This window comes from Saccostrea echinata, unplaced genomic scaffold (genome assembly GCF_033153115.1).
Source record: "Saccostrea echinata isolate AGI-Se365-2 ecotype Australia unplaced genomic scaffold, CSIRO_AGI_Sech_v1 ptg000001l, whole genome shotgun sequence".
Taxonomy (NCBI): Eukaryota; Metazoa; Mollusca; class Bivalvia; order Ostreida; family Ostreidae; genus Saccostrea; species Saccostrea echinata.
In genome coordinates, this window is record NW_026889750.1 from 28,777,450 (window position 1) to 28,799,931 (window position 22,482).

General features: G+C 33.8%; 1 protein-coding gene across 1 annotated transcript; it reads right to left on the minus strand.

Annotated features, from left to right (window-relative positions):
* Positions 1-865: 865 nt before the first annotated feature.
* Positions 866-20,859, minus strand: LOC133188815 (very-long-chain 3-oxoacyl-CoA reductase-like). The gene is made up of 10 exons (XM_061324302.1): positions 20,663-20,859; positions 16,099-16,145; positions 14,627-14,702; positions 14,412-14,522; positions 13,552-13,616; positions 12,722-12,766; positions 12,493-12,609; positions 9,606-9,671; positions 3,023-3,202; positions 866-2,706 (listed from the first exon to the last, which is right to left on the minus strand). Exons 1-10 carry the CDS (start codon positions 20,847-20,849, stop codon positions 2,596-2,598), a joined length of 1,005 nt encoding a protein of 334 aa, XP_061180286.1. The 5' UTR covers positions 20,850-20,859; the 3' UTR covers positions 866-2,595.
* Positions 20,860-22,482: the final 1,623 nt, after the last annotated feature.

Sequence of the window (22,482 nt, forward strand, 5' to 3'; positions counted from 1 at the left end):
CATTCAAATCAATTTCAAAGCTGGTTTAATAAATGACAACAAATGTAAATATTGTTCAATAACTGGCAACATTTATGAAGCAAATATATTCATATTCGGATATTAAATAAAATAAAGTAATGCGCAATATGATATCTAAAAAAAATGATACATGTATTTGCGGTCAAAGACATTGCATAGACACTAAACATTTTTTCACCACGACAGATTAGAGTTCTGGCCAAACAAAAATTATCTTAAAATATTTTTTCAAATGGTTGCCTTATTTCCGTCCAGATGACTAAAAGAAAACACGAGTTAAATGTGCTAAGTGTCTATAAAAAAAATAAACATTTTAACAGAAGAAGGTGTGTTAAATTTGGTTGACGGATAAAGAAACATGAATATACTTTTTATAGCCCAAAAGGAAGATAAATAATAAAATTAAGGATTAGAGGGGTACTGTCGTCCTATTATTGCAAATAGAAGCCAGAACTCCAAAGAGGTCTTGTTTATACAGGTTTTCTTGTTTACTCGAGAGGTCCAGAAATACATGCATGTAGATCCAAAGGAAGGACCATCGATGATAGCTTTCATGCTAAAATTGTAATGAGGAAAGTGAAGCAGGTTTTCTGTAAGGAAGGTCAAAATATCGATACCCAGGGTGATTTTCTTGTACCTTACGATGTTCCAAATAAGCATACTTCATATTTAATAAATGTAAGCAACTAAAAGACATTTCAAAAAATAAAGAAGTTGAGCTTAGAGATGCTAAATGTTCACAAGAACGGTGCGAATTGGTTAATCTTATTATTAGTGGGTACACTATAACCTACTCTAAAGGTAAAAATAAGAGAACAAAACAAAGAGCAATAAAAAAAAAGAATTACAGATATTGAAAATAGACCTTTTAATGAGATTAATAATCAAGAAAAATATAAGTTAGGAAGAGAATTACAAGAAATATTTGATACAAAATCTGAAGGAGCATACATCAGATGTAGAGCAAACTGGATAAAGTGTGGAGGAAAATGCTCCTCTTGTTTCTTAAAACTACAAAATAAACATCAACAAAACAATGTTATAGAAAAAACATGATCAAGATCAAACTTTCTTTAGTAGTGATATTTTTGGATAATTATGTAATTTCTACGAAAAATTGAAAATATACGTCACAAGACCCCAAAACTGAAGACATAAGAAATAATCTAAAAAGTACTGAAAATAAAACAAAATTAAGGAAGCTCTAAACACTAAAGAAAAATGTTTTTTGGACTCTGAGAACATTTGTATTATATAAAGGTGTGCATACTGCTTTTATTTAGTCTATTTTCAACATAGGCTACCAGCCACATTTCTCGAGGAAACATTTTCAAAGACATCAAAATATTGCAGAACAGATTTTCACTGTTATTTACCTTGTTTGGAAAATGCATGCAAGTAATGTTTTCAGTTACTTTATTCTAGTATTATATAACGTTCAGAATATTTTATTGAATTTCAAATTGTGTCATTTACTGAAGTTAATCATTTATTCCACTTAACATATTAAAGGGCAGATTATCCTCACTACACAAAACTACCGTATAATGAGAGTTTCAGTGAGAAGAGCTTAGAGCTTCCTTAATACTGAAAAACAAAGAATATCTGAGGCAAAAACTACTCTCAGAGAGTGTGAAGAGGCAATTAAAATCATGGATAACAAGTCACCCGGAATTTTACAAAATATATTTTGAAGTACATTTATGATTCACTTTTAAAATCTTTTAAATGTGGTGATACACCATCATCTCAAAAATTAGCTGTTATTAGTCTGATATATTCAGGGGGGGGGGGGGATATAATTAAAAAACTACAGACCAATAGGCCCATCTAACTGTGATTATAAAATCCTTGTATGTTTTTGGTTAGAAGATTACAAAGTGTTATTTCTAAATTAATAAATGAAGACCAGTAAGCATATGTTAAATGCCAATATTTAAATAATTATGTTTGTGTTATTCAAGATATATTTGATTATGGTGAAAATCATACACGTAAGGAGAATGAACTACTACTATTTTTAGATTTTGAAAAATTTTTTGATACTATTGAATGGAAATTTACGATACAAACATAAGAAAAATTTAATTTTGGTTCAAATTTTATAAAGTGGAATTAACGTTTATATAATAATTCCACTTTTAAAGTAGAGAATAATGGGTTTAATTCAAAAATGAAATTATGTTAAATCAGTCCTGTGAGTGCTATCCATCACTGTCTTTTGAGCTACCACAAAGAAGAGAATGCTGAGGTATTGCAGTCGTGGGTAAAGAGACCTTAAGTCATTTCTAAACATTAACAGGGAATACGTTGAGGGATTAAAATAAAAAAAAATAATACTTTAAATATTTTTCCATAAAAATTTACAAAATGTAAAAAAAACTTTTTCTCTCTAAGTGACCCTTACCTTATTGAGTGTATATTAATTATTCATTTATGAATACTCAATGCGTGTATATTCTTTTAAATAAATACTGTCTTTGGGTATTGATTTTAACGACTGAATGAAGCTTTCTTATATTGTCACATAAAACTAAGCAATACATATTTGCTTCCGAGTTCAGCTGATCAACATTATTCCTTTTTCTTAGACATATTTTCTAAATTTGCTTTTCTGCCTTTTTCCGCCATTCCCATCATCATCTTTTTTACGATTCCTTCTGGTAACATGCCCATGGCGGTACCCTGTAAAACGCATATAAGACTGGAAAACATTTCAAATATTTTTTACTGAATGTTTAGATAAAACCGCGTCTTATGGTCACGAATCAGACTTATTTTCAAGTATGTTTCAGATGTCTATATGCTGTAAACTGAAACTCAGAATTATACTTTATTGCACTGTAAACTAACAAATTGATTTTATTTTTGAATGTTTCACCACTTCAGTGCTAAATGCGCATTCTGACTCGAAGTTTTGATGTTTCATGATTAACCTTACAAAATTTCATGTAATTGTGCTGAGATATATAAGATGACATTCTACGGACACAATACAAACCTGAACATTATGTGCCCAGTAGCCATTGGTAAAATCTGATACCCCAAAGGAATCCAGGGCAGCTTTCGCATAGGTGGTGGGACTAGGTTCAAATAAGGAAGGTTTTACGATCTTGGACTTCTTTGTTGCAACAAGAAGTGGCATGGACATATTTGTTACAACAAAATATGGCATTACACACTGAAAAGATATGTACAGTCAATGTATTTGCAGGTTGGTCTGGACCAACACAGATATTTTAGTGTAGTTAATTGTATAACGGAGGACAAGAATGGGATACTACAACAAGATTTCATCTTTGTGTTTCTATTCTCAAATAATAGAATTCAAAGAAATGCTACTTCTAAAACAACCAGACTTTAACTTTGGGACAAATTCTAGATTCAAGAATATAAGCAGATACAAAAAGAATGCTTTTAGTTGGCATTAGATTTATCTAATTCGGTGAGTGTTCAAGTATTGTGTTTGATACTGTCAATAAGTAAAAACATGTACAAAGGCATCCCCTGTAGTTTTGAAAAAAAAGTTTTAAAAAGTTATCTTTTCTCTTTAAAATAATGAAAATACAAAACACGACAGATGAACATTGGACACTCTTAAATTTAAAAAAAAAATGATGGTATTGTTTACCACAACCTCAATAAATGTCATGAACATGTATATAAACTGAGGTTAAGTCTTGAATTGAATGAATCTGTGAATTACCAGTACCAGAAGTTAAAACTCAGTTAGAAACACAGATCTTTTCAATTAATAAGTGAAAAAATATAAATCTTGAGGTTGACATATAAATTAATATATACTGAAAGGAAAACAAGGGTAACATAATATGAAAACAATTTTTGCCTGTATAACCGAAAATTATGAAAGTTGGTCTGGGGGATATCTTGGTAACTGTGCAGTAAAATCAGTGTTTAGAACTACTCAACCGTGAAATGTATGACGTCACATAAGGAAAGTGATTTAAAGCCGAAAACACGTGCATATCGATGACGACATGTTTTTCAACACATCTCGCAGTACCATTTGCTGCACTTAAATTATACATTTCGTTTTCGATATTTACAGTCGATTTGCATTTCTCGAAATCAAGGTACGGTTGACGGAAGTACCATGGGGTCTGGCTATTGTATTGCCTAAGTAAGGACAACAACGACAGGTTTCTGTGCAGTTTGTTATGAATTTTTCCACAATAGAACGTCTTACCCGTCCTCAGAGAGGGCGTAGAAAGATTTCCAATCAACCGTGACGATGACGTTGATGCGTAACAGCGCCACGTCAAGATCGGGTTTTTCATCCTGCCACCTGTATAATCACCATCACATTAACCTTAAACTGCTTTTAATACAGCAGACTATCATAATCGTTACATTCACCCCAAAACTGAAGGAAATCGATAGCGCAATTTTGGTTTGTGACTCGTCAACTTTACGTAAGTGTTCCTCTAACTCGCGCATGCGTGCGTCGCTTGCCTATTTTTTGGGCATGTTAACCCCCTCCCAATGCTGCCAGGGTTTGTCAAGATTTTCTCGCAAACTATCACATTTATCCACTTGACTGGTTTCCGTCAAGTTTACCTTTTTCGCATCAAACGTCTGTGGGACTACGTGAGTAGTATATGCGGACGTTTACCCCCCCCCCCCCAACAATGGGGTCTATTGTGTTGGAGAACAATAGGAGAACAATGGGGGAGAACAATGAAGTGACCCTGACCGAGATTTAGTTTACGATATGACCCTGACCGTATTGGTTACTGTGAATGAGCACGGGTATTTAAATGATGATGAAATGGGATACAGGAGCACTTACACGAATGAATGAACACGGGTATTTAAATTTCAAAGTTGGGAGGAAGAGCAAGAGAAGGGCAACAAGTACTCTAACACTTTGTCATAAAAAGAAATGTTGAGATTTGCTCGCGCGCACCGCCGCCGCCGCCGGCCGGAACCGGCCGTGGACTCCGGAGACCGAAGCTACCGGAAACGGAGGACTCCGGAACCCTCGGACTCCGGAACTATTTTAGATGATTAATCGTAAACTTTTTATCGAATTGCGCAGACTGGTTTTAATTTGTGGGGTTTTTTTTTTTGGTCATAGCATATATAATACCCCTGTACTCGCAAATCTTTTCATTACTGCAGAGGATGGCAACAACATACATTCTAAGATCTTCCGAAAGCAAAGACGTGTTCCCCGGCAACCAACCATACGATTTATGGTTATATTACCGAAATGGTTGGTGTTTATGGACCAATGGATTGTAGAACTAAGCGAATTCTATGTCAAGGGCATTGCCAAAACCATAAAGAAAGACCTCTTTATATACTGCGACGTCTGCGACACATTCGTGGTGAGCCAACAGTACAGACCGTTACTGAGACGTATCGTTTTGGAGACTAACAAGAATCAAATCTTCATAAGACCATTCCAAGTGCCACTGCGAATCCAAGAGTTTGAAAAAATACGCGTAGAAATTAGGGATAAAGACAATGAACCTGCTATCTTTTTGAACGGGGAGGTGGTACTAACTCTGAATTTTCGATTGTCAGCCATAGGTAATCAATCGTATTCTTCTACTTAAAAGGATCTTCGTTTAGATGCGTCCTTCATTCGTGTTTCCGACGTTTACCAGTTCACATCATGGATAAAAAAAGACTACTATAAGAAAATTTATGTCTCAGACCCTAGATTCTGGGCGACGAAAGACGTACACATCATCCAACGAAAGCCAAGACATGGTCGCAAAACGGTTAAAACAGTCAAAATAGACAAGACTTTTAAACAGCTGTACCAGCGATTTCCCCCGGCAGAGGCAGCAGTAGAGAGAGCAAATTCTGTGCTGAAAGAGACCGTCAAAGAAGGAAAACCACATATGCCGCTGAAGAGAGAGATCAAGGACAATGGTAACGGACCACCTGGAAAGAGAGTTCGAATGTAATAATTAAATAGAGGTAAATCGGACAAGCCATCATTTGCACGAAGAACACCATGTCGTCCACACCTTGCAACATCTGCCATAAATCTTTTTCACGCACAGATGCCCTAAGAAGACACGAAAGAACCGATCATAAAGGGCAACATCCGTACCGTCGAGGCATTCATGTCGATGGCGGTCACAACCAATTTAAATTTCAGCATCCATTTACCATGGTCATTGCGGGTCCAACGATGTCGGGAAAGTCAATATGGATGAAAGAGCTTTTACTTCAAAGACAGAATTTTATCTCACCGTCTCCTGACCGAATCATTTGGCTGTATAAAAGATGGCAGCCCTTGTATGACGACCTCAAGAGACAAATACCTATCCTTGAGTTCATCCAAGGACTACCGGCCGACCTTGACAGCGACGACTTTCAGAATCCCGACGAAAATACACTTTTAATCATCGACGATCTCATGAAAGATTCCACTACAAATAAAGATGTATGTGAAATATTCGTGGAGGGCGCCCACCACAGAAACATGAGCATAGTTTGCATCATGCAGAACCTATTCAACAGTGGAAAAGAAAATAGGAGGATGAACCTGAACAGCCAATATTTGGTTCTCTTTAAGAATCCGCGAGACAAACTGCAGATCTCTACCCTCGCTCGTCAAATGTATCCTGGACATTCCAACATATTGCTAGATGCCTATCACAAAGCCGTTGATGAAACGCCTCACGGATCCCTTGTCGTAGATTTAAAGCAAACCACACCAGAATCCAAGCGATTACAAACCAATATCTTCTTGAAAAAATTGCCTCCTGTCGATTTCAGCGAGGTTACACTCAAGCAAAGTGAGAACAACATTTTGCAGCCCCTTTGCCTTGATTGTGGTCTCGTGTTTGCTACATCTTACGACTTGGGTCGTCACAGTGTGAGGAAGACTCAGAGGAAGACACTGACACTAGTGATCAAACAGATGATGAGGACGATACAGTTGGCTTTGATATGATGATCAACACCGTCTGAAACCAATTATTCCTCTATTCCAAGACTAAGTTACCAAATTAGTCCAAAAAGGGATTCCAACGGAAGAAGCCAGAGAAACTACCATGAAACGGATGCTGGAAAAAGACAGAGATTTACTTTTGAAAAGTTATAAAGAACAATCAAAACTGTCTGCCTGCCTCATGAAAAGTGCGTTGCATAGGAGTATTCGTCAGGAAATTCACTCTCTTATCAATGAAAATGACGTGCCTCTTGAAGATGCAATATCATGTATTCTCGACAAATACCATGTAAAGTTTAATCACCTATTTCAAGAAAATAAATAAACACGTTTATTTTGTAATGATATTTTTATATATTATTTTGTATTGTTGAACATTGAAATTAAGTCCGAATAAAATCACAAAAAAATCAGGGTTCTCCACATTTGAAAATTTAACCATGGAGGAAGCTGTGCGAAGGCACAATGCGACCAAAAACACGAATGCATGTTAGACTTCCTAACCTTCATTAATCAATTGGTTAATTCACAAAACTTAACCAACTGCAGCACAAAAAAGTTGAAATAACCAATAATTTTTTAAGCTAAAAAATTAAAAATAAAAAGGATTATGTATCTTTATTTATAAATTACTCTACAAATGTACCAAAATTGGTCCAAAACTGTAGGAACATTTTGAAGGAATTTCAAAATAATGTTTTGATAGAGTAACCATGACAACAGTTTTCAAAAACTGATATACAGAATTGATGTTGCCTGTTATATAAAAAGTTTTATTTAAATATGACAAAAACTGATGAATTGGTAGTACTTTAAAAAAAAGTTAACAGACACACAAACAAACGAAAGCCGACATCCTACTAATGCCTAAGCTTTTTTTAACTGCATGATCTATGAAAACTTACTGGTGGCATACATGGTAAAAGTAACTTAGTATAACCGGGGGCATTAATTTGCATTAGTGTAATTTTGCTTTCTCTATTCTGTTTTTCTCTAAACGTTATTTTTTCTACATATTGCATTTTCGCTGAGTTTCCTCCATTCTTAGCACGTGCCCGTGCTAAGAATAGCGCCACGCGAAGTTTCATAAAAACGGGAGGTAACTCTAAAACTGAGACGACGATTGGCACTTACGTACATTTTATCAGAAAGATAATAATTTAAAAGTTAATACTTGAAAACAAAGCACGAGGAATTGATTAAATACAAAGAATAGGAAATTTTGAAAGGGCTCATTTTTTTCTGGGCATATCTACTGCTCGTTATGATCTTTTATCAAATAGTGAACACGTTGGAATTCCCGAAAGTACATGTTTGTATACTACAGGATAATTAATTCTCAAGATATTGATCTTCAGCTGATTGACCCTCCATTGCCACGCTTCCCAGCATAGTCGCCGATCAGCGACCGTGTTTGTTTGCACAGTCCGCTTTCCCTCGAGGCATGCCAGATGCATGGCAGTCGTAGTTTAAACACAATTAACTACGCAAGTCATTAAAAAGTAGGTGTAAATACTAAAATGCAATAAAAATTTAACCATGGCGGCCGCCTATTTTAACCATGGCGCAGCTCGTTTAACCATGGCGCACATAAATTTAACCATGGCGGGCCGCCATGGTAAAACCCCTTGTGGAGAACCCTGAAAAATCATAGTGTTTTGTTTTTGTCATTACATTCTCCACCACCACTACCACCACCACCACCACCACAATATGGTGGTGTTAGTTAAAAAAAATATAAGTTCTATCTGCGTTCTGTAAACCCGGACAGTATGCATTTTGTAAAAAGCACACATAATTTTTTCCCCCTCAGAAATACTTTTGATATCTTAAATTTTTCTCCAAGAATGTTACTTATCATCTAAAATAGTTCCGGAGTCCGCGGGTTCCGGAGTCCACGGGTTCCGGTAGCATTTAAATACCCGTGTTCATTCATTCGTGTAAGTGCTCCTGTATCCCATTTCATCATCATTTAAATACCCGTGTTCATTCACAGTAACCAATACGGTCAGGGTCATATCGTAAACTAGATCTCGGTCAGGGTCACTTCATTGTTCTCCCCCCATTGTTCTCCCCCATTGTTCTCCTATTGTTCTCCAACACAAAAGACCCTCATTGTTAGGGGGGGGGGGGGGGGTAAACGTCCTCACATACTACTTACGTGGACGATAGGGTTTTAAATGTCCAAGCTGGTCTAAATCAACTAAGGGCTCCCTTCTCGGAAGGGTTGAATAATATCCCTATTAGAAGGATAAACACACTGATGAACTGCATGCATTGGAGAATCAAGGCTGTGACAGATGCGCGAGGGAGACATGTGAGATAATGAGAATTTTCATTTTTCACTTTTGGGGGGTACAGTCATATGAGTTTCCATAACTCATGAATTATTGGGGAAAATCAAATGAGATTTTGGTTACATTTTTATCAAAGATGATTTTAAATGTTAGATGGGATAACTGGAAAATAAGTCTGCAATATATAATCTTATTTCACCTCAAAAGTTTACCCTGCGTCTGCGTTTCTTTTTCCTTTCAGTATATTTATTTTATTATTTTTTTTTTTTTTATAAAATCTGTACATTTGACAAATTATTTGTTAGATTAGCTTCTTCTGGCGTTGATGGACAACATACAAAATATGTGCCTACCTGACAAATAATTCCCTTCGATTCATATTCAGATTGTATACACCGGGAGAAAAATATCTCATAAGCCTGAAAAGTGAATTTGTTGTAAAGTTAGCAGAGGTTCAGATCGTACATTACAAAGTTTATTTACTAGCAAAAATAATATTTGTAATCGTGATTTTTCATTTTTTGTCGTAAAAAATTTATAATCATTCAATTAAACAACACTTACATCAAATGCAATATCCCTTAAAACATTTCAGAGGGGATACATAATACTTTTTTGTAAAATCATTTGATTTCAAAATTTATCAAGACGTTACTTGAAGAACTCTTAAATGTTTGGATTGACTGCTAAGGCCAATCTTTCATTCAGAATATTTCAATGAAAAACCTAGCTCTCTCATAAAAGATTCATTCCTAAGTTAAATCGATGTATCCCTTTGAACTCGAAATAAGACACCACAGGGTCTTACACGTCTGTTTCATATTTGGATATTTTGATAGAAAAAGACATGAATGACAATTTAACAAATTAATAAAACAAAATCATAAATATGACGATCTCAACTTTTCTATCATTAACTTCCCTTATTAATGTAGCAATATACCGTTATCACCTGCATATGGACTATATGTGTCCCAGTTTATTCGATACGCAGGAGCATGTTTTAAGTAGGACAATTTGTAGAACGAGGAAAAAAATGAATAAATTGATTATACAAGGATATCAACAATGTCCTTTAAAATTAGCATTTCGCAAATTCTGTGGTCGATACAATAACCTTGTTAGCAAATAGAATTTATCATGCGGCTAGGATAAGGCTGTCCGTAAAGTATCAAACTGTTCCAACTGTAGTATCTTCTCTGAACTACCTAGATATGACGTCGTAATAGCATTTGACGTCAAGTCACTGCACACTTGAGCTTACATGATGGGGATAGTGTCATAACTTTTACATTCCTTGTCATGACATGTAGAATTTTTCTTACGTTGTTGTTTAATTCAAGTGTCTGGATTGTTTTTTTAAGCTCCATTGTGCTTTTATGATGTTGAAGATTTGCAATTAATATCGTTATCCTTTTCGCTTGTCCGATATGCACATATTCACACAATAACATAAAAATGGATGTGAAAATCTCCCCCTTACACGTCCGTAGACGGAGTTGGAATTTATGAATCGTGTATATATTTGACTGGCACAAGTGATTAATAAGGATAAATTGAAGATATTCTGTGTGAATCTACTAGAGAAGTATGTCCTCTAACTGAATTTTGCTGAGGGATTGTATGCAATTTATCCTAGTTTGTATAGATTGCGATAAAGAGTGGAAAATGCCCCCTTCTATGTTGGTAAGTAGAATTTCTCGTGAAATATTTTCTTAAGAAGAAAATTTTGACTTGCCCCCAGCCCTTTAGATGTACCAAAGATCACGATGAATTGATTCATGTAAAAAACTTTTCACAATAATTTTGTTTTGCACTTGTGCCGATGCAATTTGTGTGCAACATTTAGGAATTTATAAGTGTCCGCCACGTGATCAACAGTCATGTGACATCACAAAAATGCCGTATTATAATGGCTGATTAATCTCTCATCACAAGTTGACTACAAATTCATACATGGATTACATATTGAAAATAAAATCTAGCTCAATATAAAATGTATATATTTAATGCATATTAAGCCTTCCGACAGCCTTAACATAGCTGCGCATTAAGTCTGTTGACTAACGTTTTTCATACAAATTGTTAGGCCATTATCTTCACACTGAATTGTCTACAGATGGCAAGGAATAGGTGTGACAGGTCGTTCAGAGGATGCTTAATCCTCCATGGTTTATGATCCCACATCTGTTGTTTTTAGAGGTCTGCTTCCAACTTGTAGTGTTTCAATGGACTTTTGAGCTTGATTACTGTTCGTTGTATCTTTACATTTCATACAGAACATCACAGGTGGAGTACACGGTGAACAGAAGGGAAGGATGCAGACCCGCCGTTTAGGACAGACTGATAATCATTGCTTATATAACTTGCAGAGAGAGTGCACAGTAGAAGAAAATGATTTAATTACAGAACTAAGAGCACACTGATATTAAAAGGTCACGTACATTACAGGTAGGTCAACAGTGAGCAGAAATATGGAGTTGAGTCCTGCAGCAGAGAACACACTCATAACAATCTGATTAAAATTAGATGTTCTGAATCCGCTACGGCTCCTCAAACATCTAACAACATCTCATTAGGGGTCACGTCAGAGCGACCTTCCGATTATGAATAAACATAAAAATTTTGGCCAATCAGATTCAGCCTTCTGTATACGATTCTAAAATTAGTTCCACGGCTACATCTTTACATTATTGATGCTCAATAGACTGTCTTACATTGAATTAAAGTAATTTTGGTATAAATTGAACGTATAGTCCGCCAATCTGGCATTCTTACCTGAATAACGCAAACGAAAATGCAAAACCTACTATATATCCCGCACGTCACATTCATATATAGCATGGTCTTTACCATGCATATTTTGTTTACTACGAAACCCCTTTGGCGTTTAGGTTTGGCAATAAAAATAGAAACGCGTCCGAACTATAAGCCAAGATTTCGGAGACGGCGATTTCATTGGGTAAGGTCGCTCTGACGTGACCCCTGATGGGATGTTGTTAGATGTTTGAGAAGGGTAGCGGACTCGGAACATCTAATTTTAATTAGATTGCACTCATAATAAAAGACCACATGCCTAACAGGCTGAGAACACAGTGGACAGAGGAGAGAGGCATAATTTTACAGCTGCGGAGATACTGAGTATTGTAGGTCACTTGTCGTACAGGCGAAATATACTTTGAACAGAAAAGGGCCTTGTTACACAGCTGAGTATGTAGACTGAAAATTATAATAACGTACCTTACAGGCAGAGTACACAGTTAGGAGAGGCACTGGGTACAAGCCTCCAGCGGAGGAGATGTTGATAACTGCGCCTTTCTTTCTCTCCACCATTGCAGGCATCACAATGCTGGTCATCTGCAATAAGTAACCGGAAAAAACTTTCATAAGTATTAAAAAGGTAGAGGATTAAGCATTTAGATATGTTTTATGAGATCGTAAATGTGTTGTTAGAGACAATATAACTTACCATGGTAACAGCTGTTACATTTACGTTGATCATTTTCATGAAATACTGAAAAGAAATATACATAAGAACTTAAATTTCGTAATATTAATAATGTTGAACATCACTGGAAACATTGACAAGCAAAACCAGGTATAATTTAGATAGAGACCATTTCAAATTAAATTTGAAGGGCAAAAGGGTAAAGTAGACATGTAATTTCTGTAGAACATTTTGTGTTTATTAATCGTTTTGTCTTGGAGTAGGAAGAAAATTTTGCTACTTGTATTTTTTTAAGAAGTAAAAAAAAGAAAGATTTTTTCCCAAATTTTAATTTTAATCTTATTGAGTTAATGAGGCTAAAATTAATCACCCCTTCTTGAAATTAACAAAACCTTTGCCTTTGACTTGTTAAAACACTGCAGACCCTTGTTTCTATGGTGTGTCAAACTTGTCAAAAGACAACTCCAGACAAGGAAAAATGCTCCAGATAAGATTTGCACAGATAATTATTTTGACCTTGACGTTTTATTTGGGAAATTGCATCAAAGTAGATGTACATCCTTTTATCATGAGCATACTTTGTGGACATAAGAGCAAACCTGGGTCAGAGGAAGAAAAAAATATGCTCTAAAGACAAGGTTATACATATGGACTTAGTTTAATCTTAGAATTTCACATGAAATGCATAACGACAGAATGTGCGGAACGTTTGATCACCATATGGAGCCCATTAAAGTGGAACCCTAATTTGAAACAACTGCTGTCAAACTGCAGCTTAAAAAACAACAAACAACCTGAGATTTTCATTTTATAATTTCAAACATAGAAAAAATATTTTTGTTTTCCCTTACCTCTTCTCTATCAGCTACATCCAAAAAGTAGTTATGGAATGGGTAATTCATCCCTACGTTGTTAACTGCAATTTAAAAAGATTAAGATGAATGAATACTACATTTAACATGTTGTACTCCATTTATGATTTTAAAGAAAGTTAACTATTATATTAACAAACAAGATTTTCCATCAACCTAGGCCGGTATACTAGTAATCTTTTTACTTGAAAGTAAGTTGAGCAAAATTTCAAGATACATAAGTGTGATATTCAATTTCATATCAATATAATCAGTCTCGTGCTATGAAATGGATAAAGAAATGTTCATATAAAAGAGCAAGAGCTTCATGTTATAGCCAAATTTGGGCTATATTACAAGTGCCAAATCATTGCATATAAATCATTGCATATAAGTGCAACAATTCCTAGAAAATAATCGTGGAAAAGTCAATCAAAGTAATAAAATATTTTGAAACTAAATATCTACTTTAAAAAACATTGAATTATGATGAACAATATCACACAATAAGATTTCAAGCATTTAGCTTTGATCAGTGTGAGATTCATGAAGTGTCAATGTTGAATTCTCAATTTCGATAAAAGTCAATCCAAACATCATTAGCTTTGTTCCAAATGCATAAGACTGACAAGACACACAATATGACCCAAGTTTGATCTGTATACAGAAAGACTCGATCTCATTGCAAAAATGTGTTTATTTTGTTTTTAATGTCCCTGTTATACTCTTAAAAAAATTAATACTCTTTGTTCTATCTTTACTTTCCAAGAAAATAGATCTGTTTTAAAGGATAAATTAAGATTACCCTTTGAAGAAGTATGACAGAAAAGACTGTAAAATAAGGATGATAGTCCTTTTACCCAGTGTTCCAATCTCCAAGCCGGCTAACTGCTCCCTAATGGAATCATACAACTCCAGACCTTTACTGAAGTCAGCCACAATAATTCTAGTTTGAACTTTGCTCTCTTTTTCTGGAAAGCAAAGCACAAAATACTGTGTACTGTATATGTTACATGCCATCGCTGATGAACATGTCATGATGAATTATTCATTTTGATTCACAAATCTTCATTACCTATTTCATTGGCAACCTCCTGAAGTTTTGCTTCTGAGCGACTTATTAAAACAATATTTACTCCCCTTTCAGCTAGCTAGAAATAGGAATGATTAACATTACATGTACTTTAATACAGTGTATAAACTGTTTCCTTTCCCAATTATTGTTACCAAACGTTCATATACACTATTTTAAAACGCTTTTGATAATACTTGATATCGCGAATAATTAACTTAACGGTACTCTTTCGCGATTGAGGTAGGAGACGTCAATTAACTGGGGGCAATGTGCTGTTGAATACACTATGAGATCAAACACTGTACGTATACCTTTTTCAAGGACATATTAGAAAGAGGTCGTGGTGAAATATCTTGCTAAATTTTCGGTGCATCACGCTGATAAAATTTAGATGCTAGTTCTCTTGTTGCACATTTTTGTAGAAATTTTCGCTTACCCGACTCTTCTCATCATAAATTCAACTATTTCTTTCTGATAAACGTTACTTTTGGAAGTCTAAACATTCCGCATGAGATGACTTACTTTCTGAAGTGCAACCATTGGCAATACATTATACTTTCGGCATACTCATTGTTTAAATCATTCATCGTTACTAGCTTAAACATTACGTTATGCCCCAAAAATGACGCCAGATTTAGAACTTATTTGATTTTTTTCGCAAAAGAGCGGCAGTAAGTTAGATACCCGCGAGGAAATCACGATACTTATTATTCTCTTCGTTTTATAGCACGCTGTATACTCATCCAAAATTGTATATAATTCTTTCTAATATTGTGAAAGGTTGAAAGTAGCGATCCGATAACTATATCAAAAAATACATGCAAGTTGATTCATTCCAAAATATAACCAGAATTCTGAAATGAAATTTAAGCTCTACAGGACTCTGGTTTGAATTTAAACATTCTTGAGAAAGTTGCACTTGGACTTGAAGTATTTCTCTTAAAATTCTTCGATTTTGCTTTTATTTATTAAAGCAAATTAAGTGTTTTCAAATGTTTTAGTTCTTCTTCATTTTCATTTGACAGCTACTAAAATACGGTTGATTGTAGTAAAATTAAAAAAAAAATATCTTGATTTAAATATAAAACAGAGCAGATTTTATTTTAATAGACATATATTCTTGAAGAGGCAAAATATTGAAATAATACGTCATATTTTGCTTTGCGTAAAAGTGTCTCCACTTCATTAAAATCAAAAAGTAGTGCTCAGATTACTTATTTGTATCTCGTCGAAGTCAATTGTACTTGAGTGTGACCTAGTCCTAAATACTAGTTACAAATAGTTACATTTTAGAGACTGCAGGAAAGGAAGCATGTTGAAAGAAATGTTTAAACACATAAGGATAGAATGAAACTAAACAATCCATAGAATTTCTTGGTCTTTTCCAGTAGATTGAAGTAAAAATAAATTCTTTGGTGGTATTTAGAAAAAGATGTCAAATGATATGACTTATAATTAAAAGAAGTACATACCTCTTTTGCATAAGCTTTTCCAATACCATCTGTTGAACCTGTGACAACTGAAAAGAAAAGAGAATTAAACAGTTCTGTAAAAGGGAAACATTCAACGCAGCTTAATTATCGACAATATTTCCTCATTTCAATTCAAAATCTATCATGGTCTTCTAGAGCTCATTTACTATAGTCTTCATATCATATATAGAATCTGTCCATCTATTCTTGCCGCAATTTAGACCGTATGTTCCTTTAAGACAAATTTTAACAGGGTCCGTCAAAAATCATCTCACAATCCGTCCTACTGTCTAACATTTTGAATTTGTTTTAAATACAAGCAATTGAATTTCCGTCCTGTCAGATTTTGTAATTTGTTATCAGTTTGCATTTTTCTGACTCTGGTTTACACTAAGTGACTTTAGGAAATTCATGAAGACTCATGTTACTCTGTAAAGTATGGTTCAATGCCTTACCTAATCGGCACCTAGACGAAATAAGAGAAGAATGAATGAGGAACCAGAAAATTAGAGAAAACGAAAATAAACAGAAGAGGAAGGTCTTTAAGATGGAAAAACAGCAAGAGTAATCAGCTTAAAAGCATTGAAAAAAAAATGTTAAATTAAAAATTAAAATGATGCTACATACACTTTATTTTACGGTGCCATTTTTTAAAAAAATATTGTGTGAGATAAAATGTCAGTAGCTTGCCTCGGTTTAAAAATTGTCTTACCCAGAGCATGCTTTTGAGTATCAAATAAGTTGGGAGGTGACAGAGGAATATGAGTACACAAATAATATAAGGTTGTCAATGGATAGTCTGAAGTCATCTCGTTTGTCATAGAGGTTAGTTGTTAGTTTGCCTTTATCGTCTATAGTCAGTAAAACATATGTAATAGGTATGGAAGACTCTATTGTGTCTTTTATTTCAAGTAAACTGGGATATATCGAGTTGACATATGAATGGAAGTAACTATTGTTTATCGATAAACGTCGTCGATGTATCTGAATGTCGAGTTGAAGGCCACAGCAAGTGATCTCTTCTTCTCATGTAGAAGTTAAAAAAATCTGCTTCATAAAAACAAGTTGGCAAATAAAGGAGCACAGTAAGTGCCAAATAAAGGTGCACAGTTAGTGCCAATCGAAATTACAACAGTTTGTTGCAACTAGAAGACCTGATCTCCAAAACTACATAAATGTTGTCAATGAGGAACTCCAGCATCCTTTTAATATCAACTTTAGAGTACTCTTGTGTAGAATCAGAGTGATTTTTAACAAAGTAATTTTGTTGATGACCTATCATAAGATAAGAAAATTTCCGAGTTCCATTATTATTGAAGAGGTTGTCTATCACATCAAAAAGCCGAGCTTTGAATTGATCATGAGGATTGGTAGTATAAAGTGCAGAAAAGTCCTACGTTTTGATATTATTGACTCTAGAAGAATTTGGTGATTTTATATTTTCTAAAAGTTTTTTTAGAATCTGATTTACACCACTTCTAGAATATGCTCTTGGACAATACGTCTAAAGTTTCTCCTTTACAGCGGTTAATATTTTGTAAGGAGTAAAGAAAGGGGCTTGGTAACGCATTTACTGGATCCGGCAATGTATCTTTATTTGTAAAGATTTTTATGAAGTTTAGGAATCCAGTATAAGTGAATCAAATAAGAAATGTATATTTGATTTATTGATCGAACGATGTCCAGAGCTATGCTCACATCTCTGTGCATTATTAAAAGGTTCCATCACATTTACATTGATATATAGCGGACTAAAGATTCCCCACAATATCCACATTTTCGTTATAACCATACTGAAAAGCATGTCTGGTTTGTCATTCCAGTATTCTTTTCGCTGTCTACGGGGGTAATAACACTGTTAACTACCCAAAAAGCAACAAAGATAGGCCTTAATATTTTTGTTAATAGTCTAGGTGTTGAAACATTCGATTAAAATTACTAAAGTGATTTTTCTAATATTTAATCAGTTGTCAAGTTCAATATTTAGTTGGAACTAAAAATACATAATTTGAAGGATTTAAGGTATGTCACTCGTCAGCCTTTTAGAAAATTTCAGTCAGAACCTCTTACTTAAAAACTATTTATTACAATTCAATCTTTATAACATATTTAAATTAAACAATGTAAAATGTTCAACATTCAATTAAAAAACTGCTCAAAAATTCACAAAGAAGCAAGATTTATAAGGGACTATTTCTTGTGGTGGAAGGATATTTAGCAGAAAATTCTGCAAATCTACACATTTATTAAATTTAATATCTTGGAACTTTAGCCTCACATACTTTTACTCAGAGAATATTTTCCGTTATGATATGCCTGGAATATTAAATATAGGTCTCAATTTATATTATTATAACAAAATTTACACCGTCGCTCAACAAACATTGTCAAGAAATGAAGATATGTTAAGGAAGTTGAGATAAAATTTACACAGTTTTTTGCCTGAAAATTGCATATTTTGACCAATATTTCAAAATTTACATCACTGACCCCAACTTTTTCCTTCATTATTTTAAACTACTCGATACTTTTGACTGATCAGCACTTAAGTCGTAAAAAGTTTGATACAAGAAAATATTCTATTGCCTATTTAGATTTTTAATACCCCAAATATGAGACTTTTTTAGTGCAAAAAGGTCACAAATAATTAACGCGCATTAACTTGCATGATTTGTTCAATGATAAATATTATTCAAACTATTTTACGTAAAATAAGATTATGTTTATTGCCATGGTTACATCTTATAAAATATGATAACGGTTAAAGTGATTAACCAAAGAGTTACAATTTAAGTGCAAAAAGGTCAACTTAATTGTACCGTAGCTCAGTTAGATGCACACTAACCCCCCATTTTCTCTGCGATTTTGAGTCATACTATATGAGTACTTATCCAAAATATACTTCTCAAAAAATCCTTGATATAACAAATTTCACGAGTGACATACCTTAAGATTTTGCCATTTTCACTTGTATACATCTACTTTCTTTTGGACAAGTTCATGTTAACTCTCAGAAAACAAATTCTGCTCTTTATGATTAATTTAAAAAAATAATGCTTAGGTTTCTCTCTCTTTCTCTCTCTCTCTCAAAAAAAAAAGCAATCTTGTATTTTTTAATTTAATATTTTCAAATATGTTTACACCAGTTAAGTGTTTCCAATATACAATGTCAGCTGTTCTCACTTTATTCACTGGTTCTGGTAACCTTTCTTCAGGCCCCTGTATCGATTGGAATAGCACCGTTTTCTATATAACTAACTTCCCCCACTAGACCTTTATTGCTTATTGGTAAACTGCTGTTCTTAACTTTGCCTAATAGCGACTCAGGAAGTTAAAGTTTATGATCTTTTCTTACTATTAAAAGATCTTGAACCATAAGAAAACTCACTGAATGTTTGGTCTCATCAACCATATTTTTTTTAGTTTAATTTGATAATGAAATTGTCTTCAAACAATTATTCAGTACACTGAATTTAACTACACTCCTCCATATATTTTTTGGTTTGGCTACTTTTTTTTTTCATTCCAGAGTTTTGATCGATAAATTGTAAAATTCATATCTAACAGACAAATGGAGTCCGACAACATTGATTTAGTTTTTTGAATGTGTATACGTAGTCTTTGTTATTTGCAAGATGTTCTGTCAATGAAACAATACGACTCAAACCTTAGGAGAATTATGTATTTTTCCTTAAATTCTTAGTTAACAAGATCATTTTTGTTTATTCATGGCATCCCTAATATCTTTTTACATGTATCATAATTATTATAAAGCATTTTCACTGAAACCTCTTTCCATAACATCAATACTGCCTAACAATGACCTATATTCGTCAGTGAAAAAATATATATATATCCTTGAGAATCAAGTCAACATTCAGAGTCAATTTCAATGAATCAATTAAAGACAGGGATTGATTTCAATTGTATTTTTTGTTACATACCATTTGTAGACGGCTTCACACTCGCCTTAGATAATTTTAACTCTATTTCTCTCTAATCTAGTCTTTCACTGTAAAAATTATCTTCAATATTATCAACTATAGTGACAAAACAAGACCTTAATCAGGCATAATGTTTGTTACAACCTAAATATGTGTAATCAAAATGGCAACAAAAAGTATACTTTTGATTTAAACTGATAATCTACCATACTGAAATAAAAAAGAACGCACAAAATAAATCTGTTGACTGCATGTATACATGATAGGCCTGACTTAACATTATGTAATGCTCGCTCAGGAGGAAAGATGCGGTTATATCTCTGGGGTTTATATAGTGTTGATTACCGAGTGTAGTCACATGGTCACTCTTTCGTTACAGTCTTTGCATTTAGACCTTGAATGTAACGCCTAGCTACATTTGGAAAAACAACACTTTATGATACGCCTTGACAAAGCTGAAAGGTGATATCAAATAGAATTTAAAGTATTTAATATAGATGCAAAAAATGTTCTTACGTGTAAGTTGTCCTGTTTAGTTCTGAAAAGCTTAAAGAAATGAGTAAATTTATGAAAATTGAGTCAATGAATAAAGCAGAATACGTTGATACAAGTATCGTTACCTGCCCATGATCCTAGTTTCTTGAAGTTTGTAGATCCAGCAAAAACAAAGTATTTTAAGATTTTGATTACATTAAAAGCTACTTTAAAAGCTATATATGAAGCTGTAACAAATCCAATCATTGCAAAATACGCAGAAGAGTCTTTGCCAAACACATTTATGACATTGTTCAACACAGAGCACGCCATAGTTGCTGCGGAATGTCAAAGTGGTTGTGTCTATATATTCACGGGTAGGCGTTAGAAGTAATCCGGCAGACCGACCGCGTCATAGCTCATAAATATGCATGTATTTTCCGAGTCATTCCGACTAATTTGACCTTATTATTTTCGTTACAAACGAACCAAACAATGACAGTCCTAACAGAGTAAAACTTATGGATTCATTTAATTACTTGCTGTTTTGTGCAACGAGATTTTTTCTTTAAAAATTACAAGCTCCTTTTAGTTTTAATCACTGCATTAATAGATATGCGCTGTTCTTATCCTTGCACACGCAATATACTCATATACATATATGAGTATAGTTAGTTATGCACATTTCAAAAAGATGTAAATTTTAATTTAATGTGTCTAATATTTTAATTATATACTTATATACAATAACTGTTCTTTTTCCAGCCAATACGATGAAATTGTACTGGATGGCAGGTTAATATTGTATATCGACAAAAAAGCAATATTTTTTTTCCTTCAATATGTCGTACGATATGATACAAGAGTATTAAGTCCAAGCCAAATACTGTGAGGGAAGCAAAATTAAAATAAGCATAAAAAGTTGAAATAATTTGAAATTTCTCAATCTAATTAGGGTGCAACCTGGTAATAAATAAAGTCCGGAAATGTTAAAAGGGGGGGGGGGTTACAACTTACAGTCCTTTTTTTGACAAATCAAAAGTAAAGGATGAGAATTCTTCAAATATTATTTTATTGGGGATGTGGTGTTTGAGGTCTTTAAAGGTATGATATTTCGCAATACTGGATCAATAAAGTCAGAAGGTGGTTTACAACGTACAAGCCTTTTAATGAACCTTTTGTTTATTAATCAATTGATTTAGAATTTTTCAAGTTTTAAAAGACAAATTGTCATACATGTATACAAATTTGAATTGAAAAATTCTAAATTTTGGTGGAGGACAGTATTTCTGAGTGAAAGTCAAGTGCATGACAAATATATTTTAAAAACTAATTTTATCAACTTGGAAGTTTACAATTTTAAGTCCAAATAGAAAAAAAATAAATCCTTCTGTTCACCTGGGTCATGTACACGTGAACATGTATTATATAGTGAAAGCATTATTGTCCCTACAAGAACATTCTGCATGTCAGAAACCTGATTAAATCTTACAATATACACCTTTTAACTGTGCAGATACCAATTTAGTAACAATGTATCTGTCACCTATAGTATGTACTATAATATTATATATATATATTATATAATGTAAAATTATATAGGTCAGTCAAGCAGATCTCAAGGTCAGTCTAGCAGATTCACTGAAATGAAATGAGGTCTCATATATGTCATTATACAATAACAAGGAAGTGTACATAATGTCTCTTTCACCTATAGTATGAAACAATATATGTAGGTCAGTCTAGCAGATCCCAAGGTCAGTCTGCCAGATCTTAAGAAATAAGATCTCTTATATGTCATTATACAATAATGAAGAAGTGTACGTAATGTCTCTGTCACCTATAGTATGTAATATTTTATAGGTCAGTCTAGCAGATCCCAAGGTAAGTCTGCCAGATCCCCTGAATTAAGGTCTCATATATGTCATTATACAATAACGAGGAAGAGTACACCTTCTATATAATG